Source organism: Xiphophorus maculatus, chromosome 21, assembly GCF_002775205.1.
Source record: "Xiphophorus maculatus strain JP 163 A chromosome 21, X_maculatus-5.0-male, whole genome shotgun sequence".
NCBI lineage: Eukaryota > Metazoa > Chordata > Actinopteri > Cyprinodontiformes > Poeciliidae > Xiphophorus > Xiphophorus maculatus.
In genome coordinates, this window is record NC_036463.1 from 11,712,918 (window position 1) to 11,738,985 (window position 26,068).

General features: G+C 40.6%; 1 protein-coding gene across 3 annotated transcripts in view; it reads left to right on the plus strand.

Annotated features, from left to right (window-relative positions):
- sulf1 (sulfatase 1) overlaps positions 1-26,063 on the plus strand; it is a 43,335-nt gene extending 17,272 nt beyond the window's left edge. The window contains exons 3-21 of one of the 3 annotated variants that reach the window (XM_023326008.1): positions 62-301; positions 705-856; positions 3,469-3,638; positions 8,586-8,736; positions 8,804-8,979; positions 9,080-9,208; positions 9,736-9,792; positions 12,502-12,628; positions 14,070-14,280; positions 15,582-15,828; positions 15,905-16,001; positions 16,116-16,207; positions 16,368-16,439; positions 17,062-17,234; positions 17,329-17,471; positions 18,334-18,457; positions 19,668-19,701; positions 22,046-22,096; positions 23,235-23,363. In XM_023326008.1, coding sequence (XP_023181776.1) covers positions 62-301; positions 705-856; positions 3,469-3,638; positions 8,586-8,736; positions 8,804-8,979; positions 9,080-9,208; positions 9,736-9,792; positions 12,502-12,628; positions 14,070-14,280; positions 15,582-15,828; positions 15,905-16,001; positions 16,116-16,207; positions 16,368-16,439; positions 17,062-17,234; positions 17,329-17,471; positions 18,334-18,457; positions 19,668-19,701; positions 22,046-22,096; positions 23,235-23,268 — 2,480 coding nt within the window. In that variant the 3' untranslated portion in view covers positions 23,269-23,363. Of the gene's footprint in view, positions 1-61; positions 302-704; positions 857-3,468; positions 3,639-8,585; positions 8,737-8,803; positions 8,980-9,079; positions 9,209-9,735; positions 9,793-12,501; positions 12,629-14,069; positions 14,281-15,581; positions 15,829-15,904; positions 16,002-16,115; positions 16,208-16,367; positions 16,440-17,061; positions 17,235-17,328; positions 17,472-18,333; positions 18,458-19,667; positions 19,702-22,045; positions 22,097-23,234 lie in introns of all 3 variants that reach the window. The other 2 variants (XM_023326009.1, XM_014468354.2) reach the window with 2 other exon arrangements.
- Positions 26,064-26,068: the final 5 nt, after the last annotated feature.

Genomic DNA, 26,068 nt, shown 5'->3' on the forward strand with positions numbered 1-26,068 from the left:
TAAATTGAACTCCAAGTATAAATAAATGAGAAATAAAAGTAACCTTGCTTTTTCCTCTAAGGATCTCTGCAGGTGATGAATAAAACCAGAAAGATAATGGAAGACGGTGGCACAAGTTTTATCAATGCCTTTGTCACCACACCGATGTGCTGCCCGTCACGGTCATCCATGCTGACGGGAAAGTACGTCCACAACCACAACACCTACACCAACAATGAGAACTGTTCCTCCCCGTCTTGGCAAGCGCAGCATGAGCCACGCTCCTTTGCGGTCTACCTCAATAACACAGGTTACAGGACAGGTTGGTGCACTTACCATTCTAATCTCCCAGACTATAGTAGCCAAGTTGAGTAGTCTGATTTTATTTTTATAATTTTACTTTTTTTTCATTTATTTTTTTAATACTGACAGAGTAAATTTCTGCAGCATGACATAGGCCGCGGATGACATAAAATAACAGTACAAGCTAGGTTTGGTCTTTGAATCCAATTATTCGAAAAGACCTTGAATGGGATTTGATACTTTGGATCGGATCAGAACACATTAAGGTTTCGAGAGGAAAAGAGACGAACCTAGTGTCAGGCATCCACACAGAGGGAGACACAGAAAACCCATAAAGAACTACAAAGAAACTGAAAACATGCACTCATCGTTAAACACTGTATTTAAAGCAACTCTCTTCTCTGTGCTCCCCATGTCTGCAGCCTTTTTCGGCAAATACCTCAACGAGTACAACGGCAGCTACATTCCGCCTGGGTGGCGTGAATGGGTCGGATTGATCAAAAATTCCCGCTTCTATAATTACACTGTCTGTCGGAACGGATTCAAGGAGAAACATGGCGCTGACTATGCCAAGGTATTTGTTCTCATTATCTCACACCAATTTCTTTTCACTTTATGACTTAAAATAAAGGCTTTGCTTGACAAATGTTAGGTTGGAATCTCTTATAAACACAGAGAAGCCCCCCACCTAATATTGTGTCATTTTTCAGACTGAAGGGAATTCTGTATTGTGAATTATAGGGAATGAGCTGGGATGAGGTGGTGTCTCCTCTTTTTGTGGTATGCCTTTAGATGCACCTACCCTTAACAGCTAGACGGTGTAAAATAGATGCAGCTTTATGGGAAGACAAAGTTGCTTGCAATAAACACCTCTTTGGTTAGTGGTTGTTTCATCTATTTTGTCTGCCTCTTTTTCTGTTTTTCCTATGTCATGCTGTGTTTTGCAAAATGACTTTGCAGGAAAATACCACAGTAAAATTTCAACTTGCAGTGTCTGGTTCACAAGATGAACTGTGGTTGCACTGCAAACAGCCTCCTGCAATAATCCCCCCATCCCTCAAATGTTTTAGGAGCTTTCAGTTTGTTTTCACAGAGCCATGCCAGTATCTCCTCGGGTTGTACAGTTATGGATAAACAAAAAAAAGATGAGCAAGTAAGTGTTTGAGCTTCCGTTCCTCTGCCAACTTTGGATTGAGGTGTAAGGCAGAGACCGATGTGTTTACATGACATTTACATGGTGATCAAATTGTGGTTTAGAACCAAATAGACTTCATATTTGCAATTTACTGCTCACACACACCACCTGGCAACGCTGCTCTTTTCAGAGCACTGAGGGAGTCCGCAGAGGATGTCTTGGCTGCAGTGTGACTTGCTGCGTGTTCATCCTGAGCAGTTTAAATCAGTTAGACCCCATCTGAGTTTCTGTCTGTAGGAAAAAGAGTTCATTCAAGTTGACGCTGTTCTGGTGGGAATGTTTTCTTTGTCCATGTTGCCTGTGGACTTCTTTTATTCAGATTCCATGACACTAGAACAACAGCCATAAAAATGGGGAAGTCTTCCAATCCAGATGTGGCACATTGATGTCATGAAAGCTTGCACAAGTCTTGCTCCGAACCCTTCCTGCGCAAATCTTGTAAATCCGATGCAGTAACGCCGTCTTATATCGATCGTCTTTTCTGACAAAGGAGTAGCGCTAACAAATTCTTACTATTTGACTGCCAGCTCCAAATGTGAAGAGGGATAATCACCACCCGTGTGACTTTTTTATAGCTCTTGGCCAGCCATTCCCCATGACACTTTCACTTCCTGTTGACCTGCCAGAGCCCTTTAGCACCAGGGGCTCAGATTTTAGTTGCTGGCAGCGCTGCCGAGCATGGCAGTACTTTTGCCATGTGCACGTAATCCTCATCCTCTACGGCCATGTGTACCTGCCAAGTTTTTAAAACTGGACTGACTATTAAAAAAAGGGTAATATTAAAGAAAAGATGAATCAGCCAAACCCACTTTTGACATTTCTGGGAAATCTCCCTTAGTGTTTGTTCTTAGCAGTGGAGTCCCTTCCATTTGTTTGGTGTCGGGCAACAACAGCAGCAGCAGCAGCATGACAAGACTACAGATAGGACTGTTAGTTGGCTATTGGAAACTGTGCTAATCCTATTTTTATTTTAGCTGAGGGTGTTGCTGACAGTGAAGGTAAAAATAAGACCGGACACCACCCTGACTGGAATAAAGGTTTTAGTAAAGTGGCACGGCTTTGACATGCTTGCTGTGACAATTTCACATTTCACATTGTGAAGAGGGCGTGAGCTCTTCAGTTAGTTTCACTCTTTTAGCTGGGCTCCATCTTTACAATTACCAATTTCTGAAAAAAATCACAATTTCGGGAAGGAAATGATTTGTCACGTTAAGCACATCTCATTGGAATAGGCAGGTTTTCCTATGCAGTCTTGAAAATAACAGAAACTCTATCTGTCCATCCATTCGTCCTTGCTTGTAGTTTTTGCAGAGACCATATAAAAAGTTTGACTGCTGTAGTAATATTTTCCATAATTCATTGTATTTGCAAAAGTATTACATTTTGACATGAAAAATATACTGAAACCCTGATTAGGGGTTATTTATTTTAGATTTCTGTCTCAGGTTTTGTGCTCCAATGATTATCAAAGCTAATCATTTAGAAGCAGGAAGACGTACACTGGGCAGGCCAGAAACAACCCAAGTGGCAGAAACAGAATGAAAAGTCCAGAGTGGAGTAGTGGGTGGGAGCTGTCATAACAGCATACCATTTGAAAGCACCAAGCTTTGCTCACCATCAAGTGGTGTCACATTTGATAGTGCAGAGATTCACTGATGAGGCAGCAGCCAATATATAGTGTACACATGCTTGCACAGACTCCAGCTCACACACTCACTCATTTACACACACACAGGCAAGCTGCCAGCTGTTGACTCGACAGATTGGTGCTGTACTGCACTCAATGGCCCCACTTCATATCCCTACTGGCTCCTCTTAATTTATTTGAAAATGACTGAACCAGGAAAAGCAACATGTCATAGTGATTGGACTGCAAATGAGATTTATAAAAGCTCGTGCTGTTTAGGATTTTTCCTTCAATCCCCCATTTGTTTTCTAAATGATGCTTTTCTAGCCTAGGAATTTTACTCATTTTGCTTCTCTTTTTGAAGGATTATTTCACAGATCTGATCACCAATGACAGCATCAGCTTCTTCCGAATGTCCAAGAAGATATACCCTCACCGTCCTGTGATGATGGTCATCAGCCACGCCGCCCCTCATGGACCAGAAGACTCGGCCCCACAGTATGCTGAGCACTTCCCCAATGCTTCACAGCATATGTAAGTAAGACTGACTCAAATAAACTGTTCCCCAATTAGTTACAACAGAATGGCTTTGAGGAACACCACTTATCATTTCACTATGCAATGATTTGCCACCTACAGTATTTATTGTTGCATTTTCTTGTTTGGTACTTAAGTTCACAATAAACCACACTTCTTTTTGTCAGATAGCTGTGTTTGCTTTATTATCAATTTTCAGGTTCAACTTCTTCTTCAGAACAGTGCTGCCTACACAAAACAACTCGCTCTCATTGCCCCCAGTTTCTTCATACCCATTATACACAGGGTATAAAGAAACTGCTGCTTTTGTCAAAGTATAAAATCTCCAAGGCGACCTCGGATGTTATTTGTACACCCTCTGATAAATTCAAACTCTTTAAGCCCTTGCCCACACAAACAGACAATCTGCAGTACAATCTAATGCCTTGGCACCTTTTGTCTGCTGGCAAAAAAAAAACAACTTTCCAAAGTGGAGGTTTCTTTTTTTAAGAATACTGTTTTCAACAAAGGACTTTGCAAAATGGAGATTTTGAGAAATGACTCCATGACCTATATACACACTGTTGTTTTGTCCGCATGAAGTCACAACATTGGTTAATCATTTTTACCATTTTTGTTTTGCTATGTCTGTCACACTTTCTCCTGACCATGTTGCTCTTAAACTTTCAACATAAGCAGAAAAAGTTAATGACACAAAAGAAAATAATTAACAGTATCTGGAATACACAGGAATTTAACTGTTTCGAATGGATTTTTAAAAGGTATCTGCCTTCAGGCTCAACTGCTCTGTCCTTTTCACAATTCAATATTTCTTCAATTTGATCCCCCAACACTTAAAACTAATTCTAACATCACAGCTGAAACCAAAAGACAGATTATCACAGAGTTCCCAAAGGCTTAACTGTGTCACAGCTCCATTTAAGGTCATAAAATAAAAACTGTCATCTTAAAAAAAAAAAAAAAAAAATTTGAAGAGAGGATAAATAACGTCATCTCCATACATACTACATGATGCTATTTCTGTGTTAAAATTATGCATCCCTGATCTCACAAAGAAGTTATAAAAGGAGAATAAACTCTGCATAAAAATATGAGACAATTGATGAAATTTGAAAAATAAACCTATATGTAGTTGGCACAAAAAGTAAGAACATTTGTGTGTGGTTGATTATTTCCTTGTAATGATTTTTTTAATGCAGTTGAATATAAATATCCCTTTAAATTATGCCGCATGGGTTTTGAAAAGGCATTTGTGGTTTGAGCAGCAGAGTTGAATGTATGGCTTGAGTCCATACAAACTTGCCAAATCCTCTCTGTAAATTCTACTGCTGATACTTGTTTAGTGTCCTTTATTAGATTCTGGGATTATAGTTTGAAGGGAAAAAAAAATAATAATTTTGACAGTTTAATAAATTATCCATTCAGCAATATGGGGTCTCAGTAGTCTATGGGTGGACTGTATACAATCACAACAGTCTGGTACCTTCTCCTTATTCTAGTCAGCAGTTTACTCATGGCACCCTATTTCTCAAAACCAGCATTTCCCACCAGTGTGGTTGTTTTGTTACTGAGGTCTGAACAGGACACTCAAACTGCTGTCATTGGAATGGCTTGCCATGGTCACAGTGTTTTCTTTTTATTTATAGGTGGTATTTATGCCAGTGCTATTGCTGTGGTATGAACATTGCTGCAATTTATTTAATCTTATGCATTTAGATGTTTTTTTTTCCAAGAAGAAAAAACAGATAAAAAAAGCTATCATTATGTGGGTGGTAAGAATTTTCTAGCAATGTTTCCTCAGACATAAATGGGATTCCATGAGGTTTGACCCAACATGCTTCGCTAATTGGATCTCAGCATTTTCTCTAACACTTAATGTTTTTTGTTTTTTTTTAATGAAATGAGGTGTGTCAAGCATGATGACAGTACGCAGGTTTTCAATCTACCAGGGATGACAGGTTTCTTTGAAGCTCCAACAAGTGAAGATGGGAAAGGCATGAGCTCAAAATGATTTATCGTTTGAGAACACCGGGGGTGCATACCAGCGGAGCGGATCATATCACAATTTATCATAACGCCATGCTTATACCAAGCGAGCAGCTCATCCCTTTAGACTAGGCAATGAATTCTGTCCCAGTGGCCCTGTGGCCTACTTTCTCATGGTGGGCCCTCTGAATTTCCAACAGAATACTACCATTTCCTGTCCTTTGTGCTCTGTGTGACTTACTCTCACTTTCTGTCTTCCCACATTACTCACATTTGCTTGTCTCGCCATCGCTATATCGCTTTCCGTTGCTCTATTTACCTCTCCCTCCATATTTCCATCCTCTGTTATCTCGTTGTCTACCCCCCTGGCTTCCTGTTCACTTTTATCCCTAAAGAACTTCCTGACCTTGTCCATATCAATCAGTCGTTTCTCCCCGTGGCTCCTGGGATGCGAGGAATGCATTGTGTGCTTTGGAACACCCTTTGTGACAATATTAATTTATTTTTAGCTGCTGCCTCAGTGCGACGGGGGTGGAGCTCGGGGGCCATGGGTGACTGGAAGGGTTGCCCCAGTGATTGTGTTTAGGTGTTGTGTATGCGGTGAGGTTACTATGGAGACCACAGGTGGTTTGCATGGGTAGGTGTTTGTTTGTTCATTTATCTATTTTTTTTTTTTTTGCTTTCATCAAATGAGGCAAATCATTTTTTCCACTCTTGGAAATTCTCTTGAACAAAAAGACAAATTTTTGACACTGTTCCAGTTCGGTTTGCCTGTAAGGCAGCATGCCCGCTATCAATGCTGAAATATTGAATGTTTGCAGCACAAGCATGATGCAGCCAACATGTTTTCTCGCAGGGTTGGGAACAGACTGCGTGGCAGTGAAGGAGGAGCTGCCTTGTAAATCAAACAAGCGTCTGTACTTCTGACAGCTGCAATAGCAGTGGAGGGTTCTGTGTTAATGTTATTAACATTCCTCACTTAAGGTGTTTTCACCTAGCTCTTTAGATGTAGCCAAGTTGAGACCCATTTAAGTACTAGACATGTAATGCGGTTGCTGAATTGCATGTCTTGTGATAGCAGGGAGGGAGGGACAGTAATTCTAATCACATATGAACAAATTGCCTCACTAAGAAGCCACCAACCTTTATGTGTGTTTGAGTTTGTTTTAAAACACAAATAAACCTAGAGGGCCTTAAAAAGTATTTATACCACTTTATCAAATTCTGTTGCATTGTGACCTCAGTGGATTTTACTGGGATTTTTGTGTTATTGACAAATTATATCATTTGCTTGATTGACAAATAATATATTGGTTTCAAAATGTTCTCTTTGTATAACCAACTCTTAAAAACAGATGCTTTTTCCTTTCCTTCTTTTTGAAAAATAGATCAATCTCACTCAGATTTAGAATGAAATTATATGTAACCATTAATTTTCAAATCTTGCCATAGATTCTCACTTGGTTTTTTGAATCTCGACTTTGATTAGACTATTCTAAGACATGTCGATGCTTAAATATGAAATATTCCATTGTAGTTCTGCCAGGGATTTCCTGCCAGAAGGGTAACTTGGACCACTTTCACAAGCCTTCTGAGGCCTCCATTCATCTTCCTACCAGATCCGACCAGCTGTTGAAGAACGCCATCTCCGCAGCATAATAGTGCCAACACCATGTTTCACTTTGGTCATGGTGTGTTCACAGTGATATGACTTCTGAAGGTCATTTGTTAGGGCATGATTTTAGGTAGCGATACAATGGTAAAGGGAACTGAATGCAAAGTCATGTTGCACTTCCCCGATTAATATTTTAAAGAAAATTTGAATGTCATTTCCTTTCCATTACAAAGTTATGTGGTAGTTTGTGTCACCTAAACTCCTAATAAAACCTCAGCAAATATTTGATTGTAACATATCAAAACGTGAAAAATCTAAAAGGGTATGAATACTTTTGCAAGCCGCTGTACATATGTTCTTTGGTGGCAGGTGTGACCTCTCCTACAGGCCAACTTCATCCCACTGACCTCTGCATTCCTGTTCCCTGGTGCTCAGGGCCCTATACCTTGGTGGCCGATTGCCCAGAGACAAGCCTCTTTGTGGGGCTTATTATACTGCCTGCTAAGTGGGTGAAGAGTTCACCCTTCTTACAAAGCAGGCCTAAGGAGAAGAGGACAGAAGGCAGCTCAGTCAGTGAAAGCATAGGGGCTCTCATAGCAGAGCTTTATTATCAGAGTTTTGATATTCAGAACTATTTCAGAGAGCAAATTACACTTTGACAGGAGGAGTTAATTCAACACTCCTGATTGTTTTCTAGAGATTTTTATGCAACTGCCTGCATGTCCTGTTCTAGAAACCTTGCAGACACAGTGCTGCACTGTGTCCTCCATCCCTCTTCTTAATTTTATACTCAATCCCACAAACAGATTTGCAGCTTTTCTGTAATAAATATGAGTTATTCTCCCTCTTCTGTTTATCCCATCCCGTTACGCACTGCCCCTTCAAATGACCGTGACTTATTGAGTTCTTGCTCCAGAACTTGTTGCAAACTTGACTTTGGGGCCTATTATTTTCATAAGCATGTGCCAGCCCTCAAATGACCCATCTGTGCCAAAAGCGTAGTCAAGCAAGGAGACTCTCGTCTCTGTGAGAGAGGAGAGATGTTCGGAGAGGGGTGTGGAAAAACAGCGAAGGCGCTGGCTGCAGAAGTGCGAAGACATTTCTGTCAACAAACAGCGTGGCAACCGATGCGTGTCAAACACAGTGGATGACTGTGGCACCTGTTGCTGAACAGGAGTTTGTAAAAAGTAGCAGACAGGTGTTTTTTGGCTTTGCTAAATGTCCTCTTGCAAGTTGCAAGTTGCTCAGACAGTTATTCATATTTGAATGCAAGATAATAATTGGGAATTTTATATAGATTTTTTTTTTTTTTAACCATGTTCTTCTTCTGTGTGTCCTTGAAGTACCCCGAGCTATAACTACGCCCCAAACATGGACAAGCATTGGATCATGCAGTACACGGGCCCCATGAGGCCAATCCACATGGAGTTCACCAACTTCCTGCATCGGAAAAGGCTGCAGACCCTTCTATCTGTGGATGAGTCTGTGCAGAAGGTGAGTGTAATTCTTAAAATGTTTAGCAAAGTGAACAGTGCTTTCTCTTACTGTGCTGTACTTGCAGGTTTATGACATGCTGGAGGAAACTGGCGAGCTAGACAACACCTATATCATCTATACAGCAGACCACGGCTACCACATTGGTCAGTTTGGGTTAGTCAAGGGAAAGTCAATGCCGTATGATTTTGATATCCGGGTGCCGTTCTTCTTGAGGGGACCAAATGTGGATCCAGGGGCAGTGTGAGTACTGATCGGCCCACATTATTTCTATTTTGTTCTATCTTTGGTTCAGAAATTGTTCCTTTAATATTGGGACCTCTGTGTGCATGCGCTTCTTCAGAAACCCCCATTTGGTGCTGAACATCGACCTAGCTCCCACAATTCTTCACATTGCCGGACTCGACACCCCCCCAGATATGGATGGAAAGTCCATCCTTAAGTTGCTGGAACAGGAGCGGACTGGCAACAGGTCTGTATAGTTAATGTCATGCCTTTATAGGCGTTTTGAACAATAACTGTACAGTTTGCGTGATCCATGCAGCTATGCTCTTCATCGGTCATTACCAACAAAATGTAAATTTCCACAACACGAGTGATTACATTAACTCCAGCTAAGCACACAGCCAGTAATTTGGAGGATTTTTTTTCCTTTTAGGCTGTGGGATTTTGGCTGCAAGTCGCTGTGGTCCCACTTTATTAAGGTTTCTTCAGAATTTGTTTGCAAGCTCAATCATGTGTTTCTCCACAAAAACCACTGTACTAACAGCGCACAGTGAGAGTGCAAAATATCTGTCTGCTACAAAGCATCTATTGTTGACATAAATGCACTAAAATGCTTCCAGAGACTCAGAAAAACTGAAGAGCAAAAGACTGTTAACTCCCAAAAGACTGTTGTGATCAGCTTCCATAATCTTGGCAAGCTTCGTCTGAAGGCTGCCGCAGATAAAATGTTTCCAAAAAGCAGTCCATAAACTTTGTCCGGTTTTGTTTTCACAGATTCAAACCCAACCGGAAACCCAAAGTCTGGAGAGATACATTCCTGGTGGAGCGAGGGTAAGCTGGGGTCCACACCACAGGCACATCGTATGTCACATAAAACTAACAACGTGTTTAAATAAAAGGGCTCAATGGATGTTCCCTGTTCATGCTATACATCTGCCTCGTTCTGCTACTTATCTCTCAGCCATTTCCTGACCGCAATCGGTTTGGATTTTTCAGTCTCCGTAAAGCTGTTACCTTCCCGAGTTGCAGGCTGAAGCCATTTCTGGTCAATCATGACGGTTCATGCAGAGGGTGCTGACACTTATGAGTAAAGGACATTAAATTGTTTTCACGAACAATACCATGCTCTGCAAAAGTTAACATAACCCTTGAACTATTTTGCCTTTCCCCATGTTACAACTACAGAATATAATTTTTTTGACCAACACAAAGTAGTACTTAATTGTGTGGTAAGAGGAAAATGATCCATTCTTTGCCTTCCCTGTCCATCACTGAGTCAATGGTTTGTGGATTCACCTTTTACTCTAGTTACAGCCGACCGTTTTCTTGGGATTTCTCTACCAGGTTTGTACATCTGGAAGTGGACATTTTTGGCCAGGCACTTTCCCATTGTTGTTCTGATTGTCTTGTTGAAACGTAAACCTTTAGCCCAGTCAAAAGTCTTTTGCAGCCTCCAGCAAGTTTTCCATTTAAAACAAAAGAGTTCATAGAGAATTATGCTGCCACCACTATATTTTTCACCGTGGGGATACTATATTCTGGGTGATTTCCAGAGGTAGTTTTCTATCACACATGCTGTTTTGCCTGTGTGCCAGGAAGTTTAAATTTGGACTCATCTGACAAGAGTACCTTCCTTTACCTGTGCATGGCATGCCCTGCATTGCTTGCAACAAATTTGAAACATGACTTTGTACGGCTTTGTATGCAGTAGCTCTGCCACAAAGCTCTGTTAGTTCTTTATTTAGCATCTCTTCTGAAATGACTGAATATAATATCTTTTGTTTCATCTGATGGATGCACTGACGGGACAAAGATAATCTCATCGAGCTTGTCTTTGCAAGATTTGGGTGGCTAAAAGAATTGGTGGAATAAACAAGTTGAAGCCAGATTATACGAAGAGCTTTTGAAATCTCATTTATAATATTCTGCACACCTTCTGGAGCATTTTCCTTCTTGTGCTTGTCCGTAAAAATTATATTTTGCCTCAAATTGCTATTTTGGGGCTCTACTCTTCCAGTAAAATGACGTCTTGCCCGCATTTGCAATAATCTACTCAAGCGTATCGGTAAATCTTCAGTTGTGTTGACACACACCGAGACCGCGTATAACGCAGCAGTGACCTTTAGCGTTTTTTTTTTCTGTTTTTTTTAAGCTGTTCCATTAATCCCCACTGTTTGCAAAGTCTGTCTGCTGGAACACTTGTAGCTAAAGGCTGAGATTAACCTCACTTGATAGCAGTGCGCTCACAGAAGCTGATGTGTTCCGTGAGGCTGTGCTCATGTGACATGCTCTGTGATTCGACACCCTCAGATGACCTTACAGTACTACCACAGACAGCTGGAGCTGACGGTGTTTTTCAAAAATCTCATTATCTGCATAATGCAGTCATCAGGGAGTGACATCAACAACTGTTTGCTCTCTAATCATCCCAGACTGAAGTCAGGAGACGAAAGCCAAGCTTGTGTGGGAAAGTTGGCTATTCTTTCCCTTGGGTGTTGCGAGAGATGGATGAGAAACTGGTCGTAGTGTTTTTGGAAACGGGTTGTTGTCATTGCTGTCATTCTGTCATAGTGCTAAGAACACTTTGGCAGAAAGTGGGGGATAAGAAAAATCTGGGATTGAGGCTAAACTTTATGCTGAACTGATGTGAAACAGTCTGGATTTAGGTAGATGTAATCCCCAAGTCTAGACGGTCAGGCACAAAGAGACAAAACATATTACCAATTCTCCAGCCAACTCTATGAAATCACTGAGTGGAGAGAAACAAGACTCTTTAGATGAAAAGCCTTTTTGTAGGATATTGAACCCCTCAATTTAATCATTTGCCTCAGAGTTGATGCTTTTATTAATATTTGAAAAGTCTGGAAAATACTCACTTTGTCTTTGATTTGCCACATTGTGACTTTAACTTGTTTTTGACTCAAATATTTCATCTAAACTTTTTTTTACTTGGACAAATGAATGTCATTGGCATTTAATTCAGTCATTTCATAAATAGTCATTCAAAACGCTGTTCCCTCATTTTTTTATGACTGTACATTTTTTTATGTAATAGTGTTTTACACTTGTTCCCTATGGCTTTAAAACTAGGTGGGCTTTCAATGCCAAACACAGCATTAAAACCGGTAATTAGCTTTTATAGACTGAAGGTGTCAAAAGAACAAGATGTCTGTATTCAGTGGAGTGTAATTCTGAGTTGATTTAACGAGTCACAGTTATAGGTATTTAAAAAACAGCAGATCTGAGTTGGTCCAAATACCAGCAAAAAAGGGAATGTCCTTTTCCACGTTGTCCAATCAACGCAACCTCATTATTGCTTCACAATCTGTGGAACACACAGATAAAAAAGAATCCCCTAAACAACTAATTGTTTTCTTACCAGCATGTCCAGATTTGGGAACTGATGGAAGATGTAATTTGAACCTGAACATAAGGTGAAATTTTGAAATGAAAAATGTGCAGAGACCCTGTGCAAACTATGCACAGACCATACATAGTTTGCATGGTCTGTGCTCTTCACGATTTTTTTTTCTCCTGCAGTAAGATCCTGAGGAAGAAGGATGACTCTATGAGCACTCAGCAGACCAACAGTCTTCCAAAGTACAAGAAGGTCAGAGAAACATGCCAGCTGGCAGAACTCCAGACACCTTGCGAGCAGCCAGGACAGGTAAAGCAAAGACAGTAATGTATCTAGAAGTTGCTGGAAGCAATAGTTGACAGATTCCAAACTCCCCTGTTGTCCAGCAAAGATGTTTTCTTGGACTTTAGATGGTCTTCATATTGCCTGGTGGGGGATATCTGTGGGCCACTCTTGAAGCAGCATTTACAAGTGCATCACTTGCTTTATAATTGGTCTCTTTTGCTCTGTTTTGCGGTCCATTAATTTGTGGGTACTTGCTTTTCATCTTGCGGCCATTAATTTTCTGGCAGACCAAACAGCCAGATGGTACAGTAAGTGGCCCTGGAGCAGACAGGCCAGAGAAATACAAATCGTTACAAATTTCAGGTAGTGTTAAAAGGACGGGCAGACTTTCTGAGGGTCTAACTAATTCAATCCAGATCCACTTTATGACCACATAAATGTGTGTATGTAGCAATCACTTAATAAAGGCAGCGACGGAGCAGCTTCGGCTGAACTCAGGAGTGTGTGGGTGCAGCATTTCAGCTGTATGTAATAAAGCCTTTTTAATCTTCCCGTGCATTGTCGGGGGTTCATGGCAGGTTTGAGTCACTTCGCTTCTTTGCCCTTCGTGCTTCAGGTTGCATTATCATTCTTTCTATTCCAAACAAAATAAAACCGGGAAGCATCCTGTGGAGTAAATCTTAAATTGCAAACCCAGATGGCTGTAAAATAACATCCACTAGAAGCCCAACACTCCCAACTGCAAGTCTGCTGGCAAATCAAGCTGTCTCTAACTGCTCCCATCCTTCTTTGTTTCCCATCATCTTCTGCTGTCCTGCTACACATGCATACCTTGCATTGAGTCTTCACAGTGGCTGCACTCAGAGGGGCAGATAAAGAAAGACGGATTGTTTTCATCCTCTGGCTACATTGCATGCCTCTCCCTTGCATCTTTTCTAATTCTGACATGACCGCTCCACTGCTGCCCCGTAAGCTCCTCCAGAAGAAACCCGATCTGTCGTACAAGTCTTTGTTTGTACCCTTGTTCCCACACTAAGCACCGGTCTTCTGTGCTGCACTCTGCAGACGTCTGGGTCCGGTTTTATCCAGGGTCTAATCAGTCTCCAAAGCTTTATTTCCTACTGGAATGCCTTTTAAGAAAGGTGCAGATGATGTAGACAAATGTGTGGGAGTTTATTTACATAATTGCGTTGGTGACGCACAGACACGGCTGGTGCGAGAGTGATTGGGGTTTCCTCTTTGTTTTACAGACACCAAATGAGCCTAATTCATCTCATGCGGTGGTTTTTTGGTTTATTTTTGCTACAGCACTAGGATGCCAATCTCATCCACAAACTGAGACTTGAAATGCCGGGGGAAACGAACCTCTAAAATCCTTCCAGATTGTTTAAAAATCTGAAATTGCTAAACAAAAATAGCTATACAAATTGTTCTCGATGCCCCTTTCCGCTTTGGGTGTTGGCAGAAATGGCACTGTGTGGAGGAGATCACAGGGAAGTGGAGGATCCAGAAGTGTAAAGGTGGCTCTAAGGAAGGGTCCAGGAAGAGGGTTCGCAGCCTAAGACCCCCCAGCAGTTATGACAACAGAGAGAAAGTGTGTGACTGTGAGGACCCTTTGTACAAACCAACCAGAGCCGATCGGCGTTCCCAAAGACGGTTCTCCTCAGGAGGACAGCGTGAGTACCACATACCTGTTATCTAATGTAAATAAATCAAAAAGACATTATATTATCAATAAAGAACCAGGCGTATCTACTTAAGGTACTTTATTGACTTGTTTTGGTTTAGAGATATATCTTGTTTTGTTACACTGTACATTCCAGAACTTGATTTTTTTTTTATTTTTATTGAACTGATTATTTATGCTCTAAAATGAGTCAGTGCTTGGAAGAAACAAGCATCCAATAACAGTTCTGGTTTGCATTTTGCAGGAACTTTGAATTTCAGAAATATGCTGCCCTCTTGTGGTGTGTGACCAAAATAAGGCTACAACTAATAATACATTTTCAGACCAAATAAATCTATCATTATTTTTCCAACTGGTCACTGATTATTTTAATCCATCTCTGCCCAGTATGTGTTTTATGACACTATGTGTGCAGGCCTCTACATTATCATTTCCATTCTCATAGTAAAACAATGACTTATTAAACAGAATTTGAGAAATACTTTTCATCTCTTCTTTGCCCAGCTCCAACTAAAAATCGAAGGAGTCAGGCCTAATCTGGATTATTGTTCCTCCAACTATAGACACGGATCACATATTTTTAGAAACTGTTTTTCTTTATCGACAGAAAAGGAGAATTTCTGTTCTTAGCATGTAGTATACTTGAAATTAAAGTACAGAAGCTGATGAAAAACTGAAGCTCACATGCATACAATATATAGTGTTTTCACATACAGAATAAAATATTTCACAAATCACAAACTTTGTTTTAAAGAGTATATGTTTAGTGTATTGAGTTAAGGTTTCACTTGTTTAGGTGTTTCATGTTTCTAGATAGATTACTCCATATTTGCATAAAGGTGTCAAAATGATCTTTTCTCCATGTAAAGAGAATAAAGTAAATAATGTTCCAACAGCTTCCAGCACTGAGATGGCTCCAAGCAATTAACCAACAATCAAATTTGCCATCAACAATTTGTTTTCATCATTTACGTAAACTACTTCTATTCTTTTACATAGTCTTGAATCATCATTCTTTTCCCTGGAGCTTAAATTCTTCCAGTTGATTCATTGACTGTATCTCAATCTTTCTGCCCGTCTCAGGGAACGTTGGGTGACAGGAGTTTTACACCTATCACAGGACAGAGCTTTTGAGAAAAATTGATAGCCACAAAATATTGTTTTGATATTATTTGATCTAGATGGATATATGGATGCATTGATGGATGGCTAGAAAATGAACAAGCCCCTTCAAAAAACTGATCTGATCTGAAAACAACTGCGTAACTCTAATTTCTTGGCGGCTTTCAGGTTATCGCCCTCGTTTTGTACACACCCGGCCTGCTCGATCGCTGTCTGTGGAATTTGAGGGCCAGATATACGACGTCGACCTGCAAGCAGATGACCAGTCTGGCATCCGCCGCCGCGGCATCTCAAAGCGACACTACAACTCAGAGGACCCAGAATACGATTTGGGGTCTGATGACGGGTCAGAGGAAATGCTGGCGGACGATACCAATGCAGTGGGATACCTAAACTCTGTGAAAGTTACTCACAAGTAAGCCTATTCCAGAGGTGTTTGACATTGACTGCTTTTTCAGGGTAGTTTATGCATTTTCTTGAACATTTTGTAGGTGCTACATCCTGATGAATGACAGCATTCACTGTGAGAGAGAAATCTACCAATCTTCTAAAGCCTGGAAAGATCATAAGAGCTATGTTGATCAGGAGGTGAGCTGTCTGATTGCGTGTTTTGTTTGTTTTATTCCTGAAATTGCAAGTCACTGACTTAAATGATAGGAAATATAAAACTTTAAACTCCTAGCTACATATTTTCTCACCCAGATTGAAGCCCTTCAAGACAAAATTAAGAACCTTCGAGAAGTCAGAGGCCATCTGAAAAGGACGCGACCAGGAGATTGTGACTGTGGAAAGAGGTTTGTCGTTTATGTTTATTACTTTAAAGTAATTCTTCATCTAATTATATTACTGTAAAAACTCTAAGTTATTGATGGATTCATGTAGTTGCCATGTTTATTACCACTTGAGTGCTCTTTTACTCCCATTGTTACTCTTTTCCTCTGCTTGTAAATCCAGCTATTTTAACAAAGGCTTCAGAAACAAGGGAGAGAGACTGAAGGGCAGGAATGATCAGCTCCATCCATTCAAGTGAGTTTCTGTTATTGTTTTGGTGATTATTAAAGAAACAGAAACAAACTTGCTTAACCAGGTTGTAGATCACTTCACCCAGTGTGCGTTCATGTTTGTTGCCCTTTAGGGACTCTCCAGTTTCTGAACCATCATGCCATCCATTAAGTTGTTTAAAAGTTTGGTTCCTGAATTGAGTTTAAATGACAAAGCACATGTTTTTGCTGTGAATTGCTATGTGTGTGTGTGTGTGCCTGGAAGTGATTGCGTTGCATGGAAGAATTAAATGATTCAACAGAGGAGAAATCAGAACGTCCATCAAACACAGTGATCAACTTCCACCGTGAAACTCTGGGATTGTGATTATGCCGATATAAAGCAGCTGTTTCCAGCAGTATCTGTTTTGTGTGAGGGAGGGAGGACAAGAAGGCTGTGGATAGGATGTCATCCTGGGCAGAACTGGTCAAACTGAGTGCCTAACCATAAGCGTAAACAGGCTGTCCTACCCCAGCACGTGTGGTGCCTTCTGGAAGTCCCCTCTGCGTCTCCCATCGCTGTGGTTACTGGCACCAGAAAGGGAAGGCACTAAAGTCACGATTGCGTCACGGTTTTAAAAAAATCGTGTCTTGTTGTTGTTCAACAGGGAGACCACACACGACATCGAAGGGAAGACCCAGCTGTATAATGAGATCCGGCGCAGGAAGAAGGAAAGGAAGGAGAAGAAGCGGCAGAGGAAGGGAGACGACTGCAGCCTGCCAGGCCTCACTTGCTTTACACATAACAACGACCACTGGCAGACCGCTCCCTTCTGGACATGTATGTGTATAAAACCACAAGTATGACTTTAACCCGTTCCACACCTGGCCTTTTGCATGCTCTGGTATTTATGATGGTGTCAATTACCTTGCAGTGGGTGCATTCTGTGCTTGCACCAGCTCCAACAACAACACCTACTGGTGCCTGAGAACCATCAATGAGACCCATAACACACTCTTCTGTGAGTTTTCCACCGGCTTCCTGGAATACTTTGATCTCAACAGTGACCCGTACCAGGTGCGTGAAGATCTGTCTGTATTCATCATACTCTGTGTTTGTTGCTATTGTGACTACAAAAGAATTTTCAAATAGTATTGCACAATCACCGTCTTGTTTTAACCTTTTTTTTTTTTTTTGGCTAAATCTACCACAAAGTCTGTTTAACTTTTGAAACGGTTCACAGTCCATCATGTTGAGAAGCAGTTTTTTTTGTTCCGTACGTCTGACCATGTCTTTTTGTGCCAGGGAAACAACTGAAGACATTCCTTGCTTTTTGAAGCAGTTAAACGCAGAGAAAAATAGTTAACAAAGTTTATTTACTTCTCATTAGGACTGATAATTAGAAATAATCAAGAGCTCAAGTATTTTCACACTAATATTTTTGATCAAAAACGGAAGCAAAACACCGAATCACAAAAATCACATGGCAAGAAAAATTTCAATGTGGAAGTGGCTATTCAGAGTATTAACTCATCTGATGAAAAGTTTAACCATATCAAGAGTTTGGTGTTTGAAGTTGAACAAAGTTTAGGTAGAAAAGAAATACAATAATGAACTCCAAGTTATCCACCTTTGAGGCATCAGCTTGACTACCATTGAACCACAAGACATAAAACTGACAAGATGTGCATGACACCCGTAATTGGTTATTGTCAGCTCTTTTTCTGAACCGTCTTTGCAGGTTCCTGTCTTTCCTGACACAGTTATATTATTCTGAAGCTCTAGTCACCAGGTCACTGTCATTACTGTTTTTAACATTTCAAGGCAATTAAGTTTTGAGAATTTATGGCTGGTCATTTTCTAACAAGTTCCAGAGAAAGCATACATGCACTTGTAGACAACATGTAAATATCTTTATATGTTTAAATTGTATTTGCAGCTGACAAACGCAGTTTACGCTGTGGATCGGGACGTCCTGAACTCACTCCACGCACAGCTCATGGAGATGAGGAGTTGTCAAGGGTACAAGCAGTGTAATCCTCGACCTAAAGGCTCGGATACAGGTAAGAACACTGCTGTCTGTTTGGTTCATGTCACATTGTCATTGGGTGCATACAGACTTTTGAATAAGGGGTTGTACTGGTAGCTGTTACCTCACCAGTAATGACAGATATGATTTAGATTTAGTTTGGCAGTTGTTATGCAATGCTGCATTTGTTGATGGTTGTTTTTAGAGGTTTTCCTCTTGTGTTGTGGACCTGTTTTAGTTTGGATGGTGTGTGTTTGCACATCCATGCATGTTGCATGTGTTTGAAAATAATCTACTCCTTATCAGGAGGTAAAGTTACAAGTGAAGGTATTTTTTTTTTCTTTTTTAAAGATTTCTGTTTCAATATTTAAGTCCCTATTACACACATACACTCTTGACTTCTCTTTCAGCTTTGGAGTTTTCCTGCTGGTTTTTCTGGGGGGGGGGGGTTCCCTCGAGGATATGAAGTTATAGCCTGTCAGTAGTCTAAAGTTGTGTTACAGTTGTCCACTCTGGCTGTCTTCTTCTTTTCCTGACTCTGAGTGTATAAGAAAACTGTCATTGGCGTAACTGACGGCTTAGTGGTGGAGGTGACTACTACGTAATGTCACAATGACGTAAACTTGCAGTGTTTGTGTGTGGCACGAACTGCCTGTGATGTTTATGACCTGAGGGTAAAACCTTCTCATCTGTAATTAGCAGCTGCGAAATGCAGGCACAGCGCAGCCAAGCTGTGCTCCAAAAACTCATTTCACTACTGGCATGGCAGACTCGTGAAAAGCATGACTACACGTGGCGCAAATATCTTGGGGGCTCTTACTTCAACTGCCTGCCATTCCTAGAATCAAACGCCTCTTCTGTTAACCAGGAAAGTGACTGGTAAAGTAACTATTCTACACATCTGCGGATGTTTTTTGAACATGAAATAGGTGATTAAACCTAGGTTGCAAGAGTAAATTAATGTAGAAAACTCACTCTTCTGTATTTTATCTAAAAGAAGAAAATTGTTTCATTCTCCACCCTTCAAATCCAGTTTATCCTAAATCAATTTCTATCTTCCTTCCATGTTTTCCTTCTTTCATATCCAATTCTCTTTCTCTCCTTAATTTTCCAGTGTTTGCGTTTCTCTATAGCATTTAGCAGCGGTGCATGAAGAAAGCCTCAGTGTGACTGATTTGTTTCCCTCCTACATCCCTTTGAATCAAGGCATTAACAATCGATTACTGTTATTTTTTTCCAATCAGGAGGTAAAGATGGAGGAAGCTATGAGCCACACAGGTACCCAACAAGTTTTGTTCCTCTTCAGTGGCTTTTTTCCCCCCCCTTTAACATCTGCATGGGTCGAATTTGCCTCATTCCCACTAATACATCCATCCATGGGGTGCTGATGTTTCATCCGTGGCTGCATGCTGGGAACATGCTAACAAATCTCAACAGAACTTAATTTTTTTTCCTCCCTCTGCACACAGACTTTCTTCACTTTCATTTGCTGCAAATAAGTGCAGCCACTTGGAACTTGCAAGATCATCTCTGCCCCATATTTTTACACATTTCCTTCCATGTATAAAATATAGTTGTTTTTTTTTCACAGCATAGCATGACCATATGAAAATAAAAATCCAAAGCTGTAGAGTGCATGTCACCAAGTCATCTAGTCACACATCGTTACATTAAGAGTTAGGAACAGGTTGACACTTTGGGAGGATTAATGCAACTTTTCTCTTTGTTTTACACAAAGAGGATGGACTTTTCATCACCAGAAAGTCGGGCCCAAAGTGTGAAACTATTCCTCTAACATTTCATGTAATACCACCTGTAGCCACATAAGCAAAACATCATCCCATTCTTTGCAGGTGTAAAATCTAGAGATGCACTGAGAAATGATCGAAGCAGAAACGGACAATTTTCGATTTGATTTCCCAGACAAAATTTAGTCAACTTCCAAACACCAAATGGACCCGACGTAAACTGTACTAAGTCAAGTTCAGAAGACTCTTCTATGACGAGTCTTCTGAACGAATGAAGACTCTTCGTTCAGAAGACTCTTCTGAACGAAGAAGACTATTGAAAGCGAAGAAGACTCATAGTTGTATCTTTTCCATGATATGTCTATGGTCCATTCAGGCAGAGAGAGGGAGCACACAAGACCCTGTTTATTGCTGAATAACTTGCTCTTTCTCTTCCATTCAAAACATCTGCTCTCCTATCCTCTTCATTAAATCAAGCTGCTAAAGAAACTGTCATGGTCACAGGTGTATGCAGGTTGGACTGCTTTTACAAAATAAATCACTCTTGGGAGATTGGTGAATTCTAGCCTGGTACCGAAATTGGATGCCACCTGTGCAATAAGTGGGAGGTCATGGGAATTGTGGTAGCCGAGCCCCAAAGGACAAGGCCATCTGACATTGACGGTCTCTCATGAAATTGAGACCTTGGGTTTTAATGGGACAGCCTGTATAAATAAGAGTTAAAAAAAGAAAATCAAAATCAACGAATGCTGAGGTGCAGAGATAGTCAACATTCTGCAAGGTGAATAGCTGTAAACTTCAGACAAACTAGATTAGAGCAGTTCATAGAGATCTTCTTAGAAACAAAGGTCTCTTAATGCCTTAACATATGAAGACATTTTGTTCTGGGACCAGTGTGGAAACGGTACTTTCCATGTTTCAACTTGATGTCACAACAAGGTACATAAGGACATGGACGAGACTGTGGAATAGCTGGACAGAGTCCTGAACTCAAACCAATAGTACAACTTTGGGATGAATTGGAGCAGAGAATAGGATGCAGGTCTTATTGTCAAACATCAGTGTCTGATCTCACAAAGGCACTTCTAGAAGGATGCTCAAACATTCTCATACACAATCCTGCACTTCATAGAAAGCCTTCTCAGAAGAGTGAAATTCAATATATGACGCAGTTATTACAGCTTTATGTGTTAAGGCAAACAAGACAATGCTTTTTTCAATGTAAGGTGTACAATAATATTGAAAGATTTTGGTTCTAATTAAATAATATTCATAATTTTGTCAAATCTGGTTTGTAATGCTACAAGTCACCTTTCAAATTAATGGAAATTTTTGACATGTTGACAGCCATCTGGAAATCTTAGTTTATGTCAGAATCTCCTTTCTATAGAAAATACTGACACAGACTGCAGTTTCTGCAAGGATGACTATGCTAATTATGCATATTCCTAAAAGAAAATGCTAAATCCAGTGTAAAATATAAAGTTTGTAATCCTATTTCATATGTTTAGAAATGGCAGGGTAAGGGTGTTGGGGTTAGAGAGTTTGGTTAGGGTTAAGCCTAATGCCCTGTTTTGTAGCAACCTCTGTCATCCCTGATCCTAATACAAATTGTGATCTCTCATATACATTTTTGAATGTTGCTCTTATTTCAAACTTTAAGAGAAATCCGATTTGGCAAGAAAATCATGACCAACAGCATGGTGAAAGCTTTATAAAACAGAAGCCGGGAAATCGGACATACAATTCTGCTCAGTGCATCTCCAGGAACATCACAACCAAACCAGCAGTAATTCATGTTCACTCATAGCCATATGCCAAATGTAGAATTGAAACTTTCTTGCATTGTGACCCCTCTGACACCTGCTTACCAGGCGACAGCAGCATCGAAAGTGGTCAAAGAGGAGGCCGAGCCTTTCCTTTCCGTGAGTCCCTCAGTTTATGTCCAACCATCTCGTCCTGCACTATACGGGAAAGCCACTTAAACAGAGATGCCAATCCTAAGGGGCACTGATACTGATTTTCCTTTTTCACATATCTATTTGCAGCTATTGTGTGCTTTTGCAGCAAATTTCTTTTGTCTTTTTTTTCATTTCCTGGCTTTATATTTTTACTTTGTCTCTTTTTTTTTCGGAACATGCCATTCAGCAGCTTATTTTCCTGTTTTCAATTTCACGGGTTATTTTATTCCAGGTATCTTTGCTTTGTGTCTCACTTTAATGCAGGCCTGTCTTTAATATGCCATAATATTCATTGCCTTGCATTTGCAAAAGGTTTTCATGCCTCTTGGACTTTGTCACTTTCTCTCATTTTACAACCTCAAACTTCAATGTGTTTTATTGGGATTTTATGTGGCAGACTTGAACAAAGATGCATATACAGGAGAAGTAAGTAGATAAAATGTTTTTTTTTTGTTGTTTTTTTTGCCATTTTCTCAAATAAAAATAAACAAACATGATGTGTATTTGAGTAAGTATTTACTCTGATGGGGCCATTTTAACTCATGATTATGTTTTGATCCAAAACCTCCACCCTATCTCTGATTTGTTCTGTATGTTTAGGGTTTTTCTTACACAGGGACTCTAAAGGTTTTTATTTGCAATAACTATTGAAAACCATTTAACATTTTCCTTGCATGCCACAAATGTGGTGCTTTGTGTGATCTGCCACATCAAATCCCCCAAAAAAACTTTTTTTTTTTGGTTGTAGCATGAAAAACTGAATGAGTTGGAGTTGTGCATTTTTCATGAAGCACTGTATTTACTGCGGGGCTTTAGAGTCTTAGTCTGTGATGAATGATTAAATGTCTCTTTGGATTCCTTAAAAGAGCAGAATGCTTTCCTTGTTTGTGGCTTGAGCTCAGTGTGTGTGTGGCATCTTGATCCTGTGCTGCTTTGAAGTGAGCTTGTTGCTTGGTGCCACAAACCCTCTGCCTCTGCTGCTGTAGTCAGAACCAGAAGCCAGGCATGACTGCATGCTGTCTGAATGAACTCGAAGCATCGCGACTCCTCATTTCTACTCCGAACCCCTAAAAATCTTCCTTTTTCTTTTTTGTTTCGGCAGCACACAGCCAGTATGGGAAGGACGACAGGGTTAAGCTGCCCAACCTGACAGATGAGGAGGTGAACTGGCAGGAATTGGAGGATTTGTATAGCATAAACGAAAGCCTGTATGAATGTAGGCCTGACTACAGACCCAGCCCAGACAACTGGGCCAATTTCCAGAAGGATGTTGATAAAATGTTTGCACTGCGACGTGTTTTAAACCCATTCAACCGAACTCAAAAGCTCGACGACTCCACCCTGCCAGAGCTGGGCTCTGGGGCCGGGGGTGGAAGCCTCGAGGAGGCCAGCGGAGACGAGCCGGCCTCCGCCAGTGACGTCTGGCCGGTCTTGGCTTCAGAGACTCGACTCGCCACCCCCGATCCCAGCAGAAAGCCACCAGCACCTTCAAAGCCAGAACAGAAACTGGGATCTGTTGTAAACGACCTTCCTGATAGCCTTGAGAACGGACTCAAGGAGTCCGTTTTGTCACAGTCAAGTCCGCACAGACCCAAGGTCATCCCGAGCGACATGTGGGCGCGGCAGCTGGAGGAGCTGGAGGACGAAATATTTAGCGGGAACGGGCCGACTGAGATGGAGGCTCGACACGATGGCCTCATGCGCACGCACAACAGCCTGCGTGCCCAGTTAGATTCCAACCAGCAGGTCCCGGGCTCCAGCCTGGACCCTGAAGACGAGGAGGACATTTTCCAGGCTCAAGGCTATCTCCCTCTCTCCCCGCAGACTCTGAGGCCAAAAGTGCAGAGCATCACCACAAAAAGCCCAGCCATCACCTCCCCCACACAGACTAGCAGCACTCAGACTGTCGGGGTGGTCCTAAAAGCCCCACCCCAGGCCCCACTGCCCCTGAGCTTGGACTACGGGGGAAGCGGCTCGGTGACTGAGCCCTCCATGAAGACCCTCTGAGGCAGATGGGTGGCCCAGTAAACCTGCCGGAGATCCGCTACAGACACTAGTTAGAAGATAATCTGTGCAGGACGAACAGTCAAGTCAGATTTATATGACAAGTCATAAAGTTATTTTTTTTTACTGGTGCCAACATTTATTAGGTAACACTGTTACTAATAAATGCGTGTATAAAAAAAAAAGTATATATATAAATATATAAAAGCCTTAATGCAGCCAAACTGCAGTTGCTATTAAAGATGATCATTTCCATAAAGAGGCTGAATATTGTTTATGAATATTTAATGTTCTATAGAAACAGTGGGTGGTGAAATCATCTCAGCAGCTGAATAGGTGATTACACAGTCACTCTGTGGTCTTCTGCCCAATCACAGGACCCTCGGAGAACTTCACCGCATCAACACACAAATGTGTTTCCATTACGACCTCAGAGCTCATAAATTACAACGAAATTGGACAACAGAAACAAAAGGCGGAGTGTGGATTTGTTAGCATTTTCCTTCAATGTATCAGTAATTTAGATCGGACAATCATGAAAGCATTTACTTTAGACTGTTATGTAGCGCCAGTTAATCAGTCACAGTCAAATGTACAGACAAAAACAGCAAAACGCTGCCGTTTCTGATGTCACTAAATAATTACTACTGTGGAGGATGACCAAGGTCTCTGATCATACAGAGTTATAGCACTCCCCACATTTACAGGCACCCCGGTGTGAACGGTTTTTAAAAAACTAAGCAAACTTTAAAATATATTATTCAATTGCAGTAGCATAATCAAACATTAGAAAAATCTAACATTTAACTATCTGGGTATTATCTATTAATTTAACACCCCTTGATGATCCACTTTTTGTCAGAAACCTCTAAATTTATATTTAAAATGCCAGATTTCCCCACAATGCTGTGCCCTCTAATTAGGTTACCAGGACCTTTTAGGAAAAACAAACACAGTGTAGGATCTGTGATGCTGCAGGTTTAACAGTGGTCTTGCTCTTCCACATATTTATCCTCCATGTGCAAACGATGACAAACCTCAACAAACCTTGTTGAAAAAATCGGTCATAGTCTCGTCACACACAAATCACAGTGCCAGTTGTTGAAATCATAGTTGCATTTGGGAAAATATGTGTCTGTTTGTAATGATTATTCAGAAAATGTTTCTTCCTGGTACGCTTCTTTAAAAAGGGATCTAAAAGATGCCTCTCATGGTTGTTATGAAGGAATCTAAGAGATCAAGTTTGTTATGGTTTTCATCCTGAGCTTTGCATTTTTTTACCTTTATTACCATCTGTTAGACCATCTTGTCTCAGCAAGTCTTCATTGTCACGTTTCTATTATTTTTCCATATTTCTAAATTGTAGCTCTTAGTATGACAAAGACTGAGAAGTTGCTCTTTTTTTCGAGCAATTGCCTGACTTGCAATTCTTTATTTGGAATATTTTCTTAATTTGTGGCTTAGTGAAACGGTTGTTATGCCATATCTTTAAGAAAGGTTTAAAAATTCATATCTGTAAATTTAAAAAATCACTTTGTAGAATTTCATTACTTTTATTTTTTTCACATTGGATAGATGGACTCAAATTAAAGGTTAGGTTTTTCTACTTTTTTTTTTTTCTATGTAAAATTATGCAACTGCAATAATAAAAAAAACAAATTCTTTTTACGCATCTTCACCAGGGATGATGCATGTTGAGGTGGTGTGCAAATGGGAACATTTAAACTGTGCTATTTTTTTTTAAACTGAGCTCTTTTTATATGACAGTATATTTTGATCTAAAGCAATGGTCAACCAGTTGAATAATGTCCGAGATGTATTTAACTTTAATCTTATTCCACAAAAAGTCTCATTCTGCCTTCTTGACGACCAACTGTGGTTTCAGGAAAGCCATGATGCTGTTGCTGAAATAAACTGTTAACTTGAAGCTCT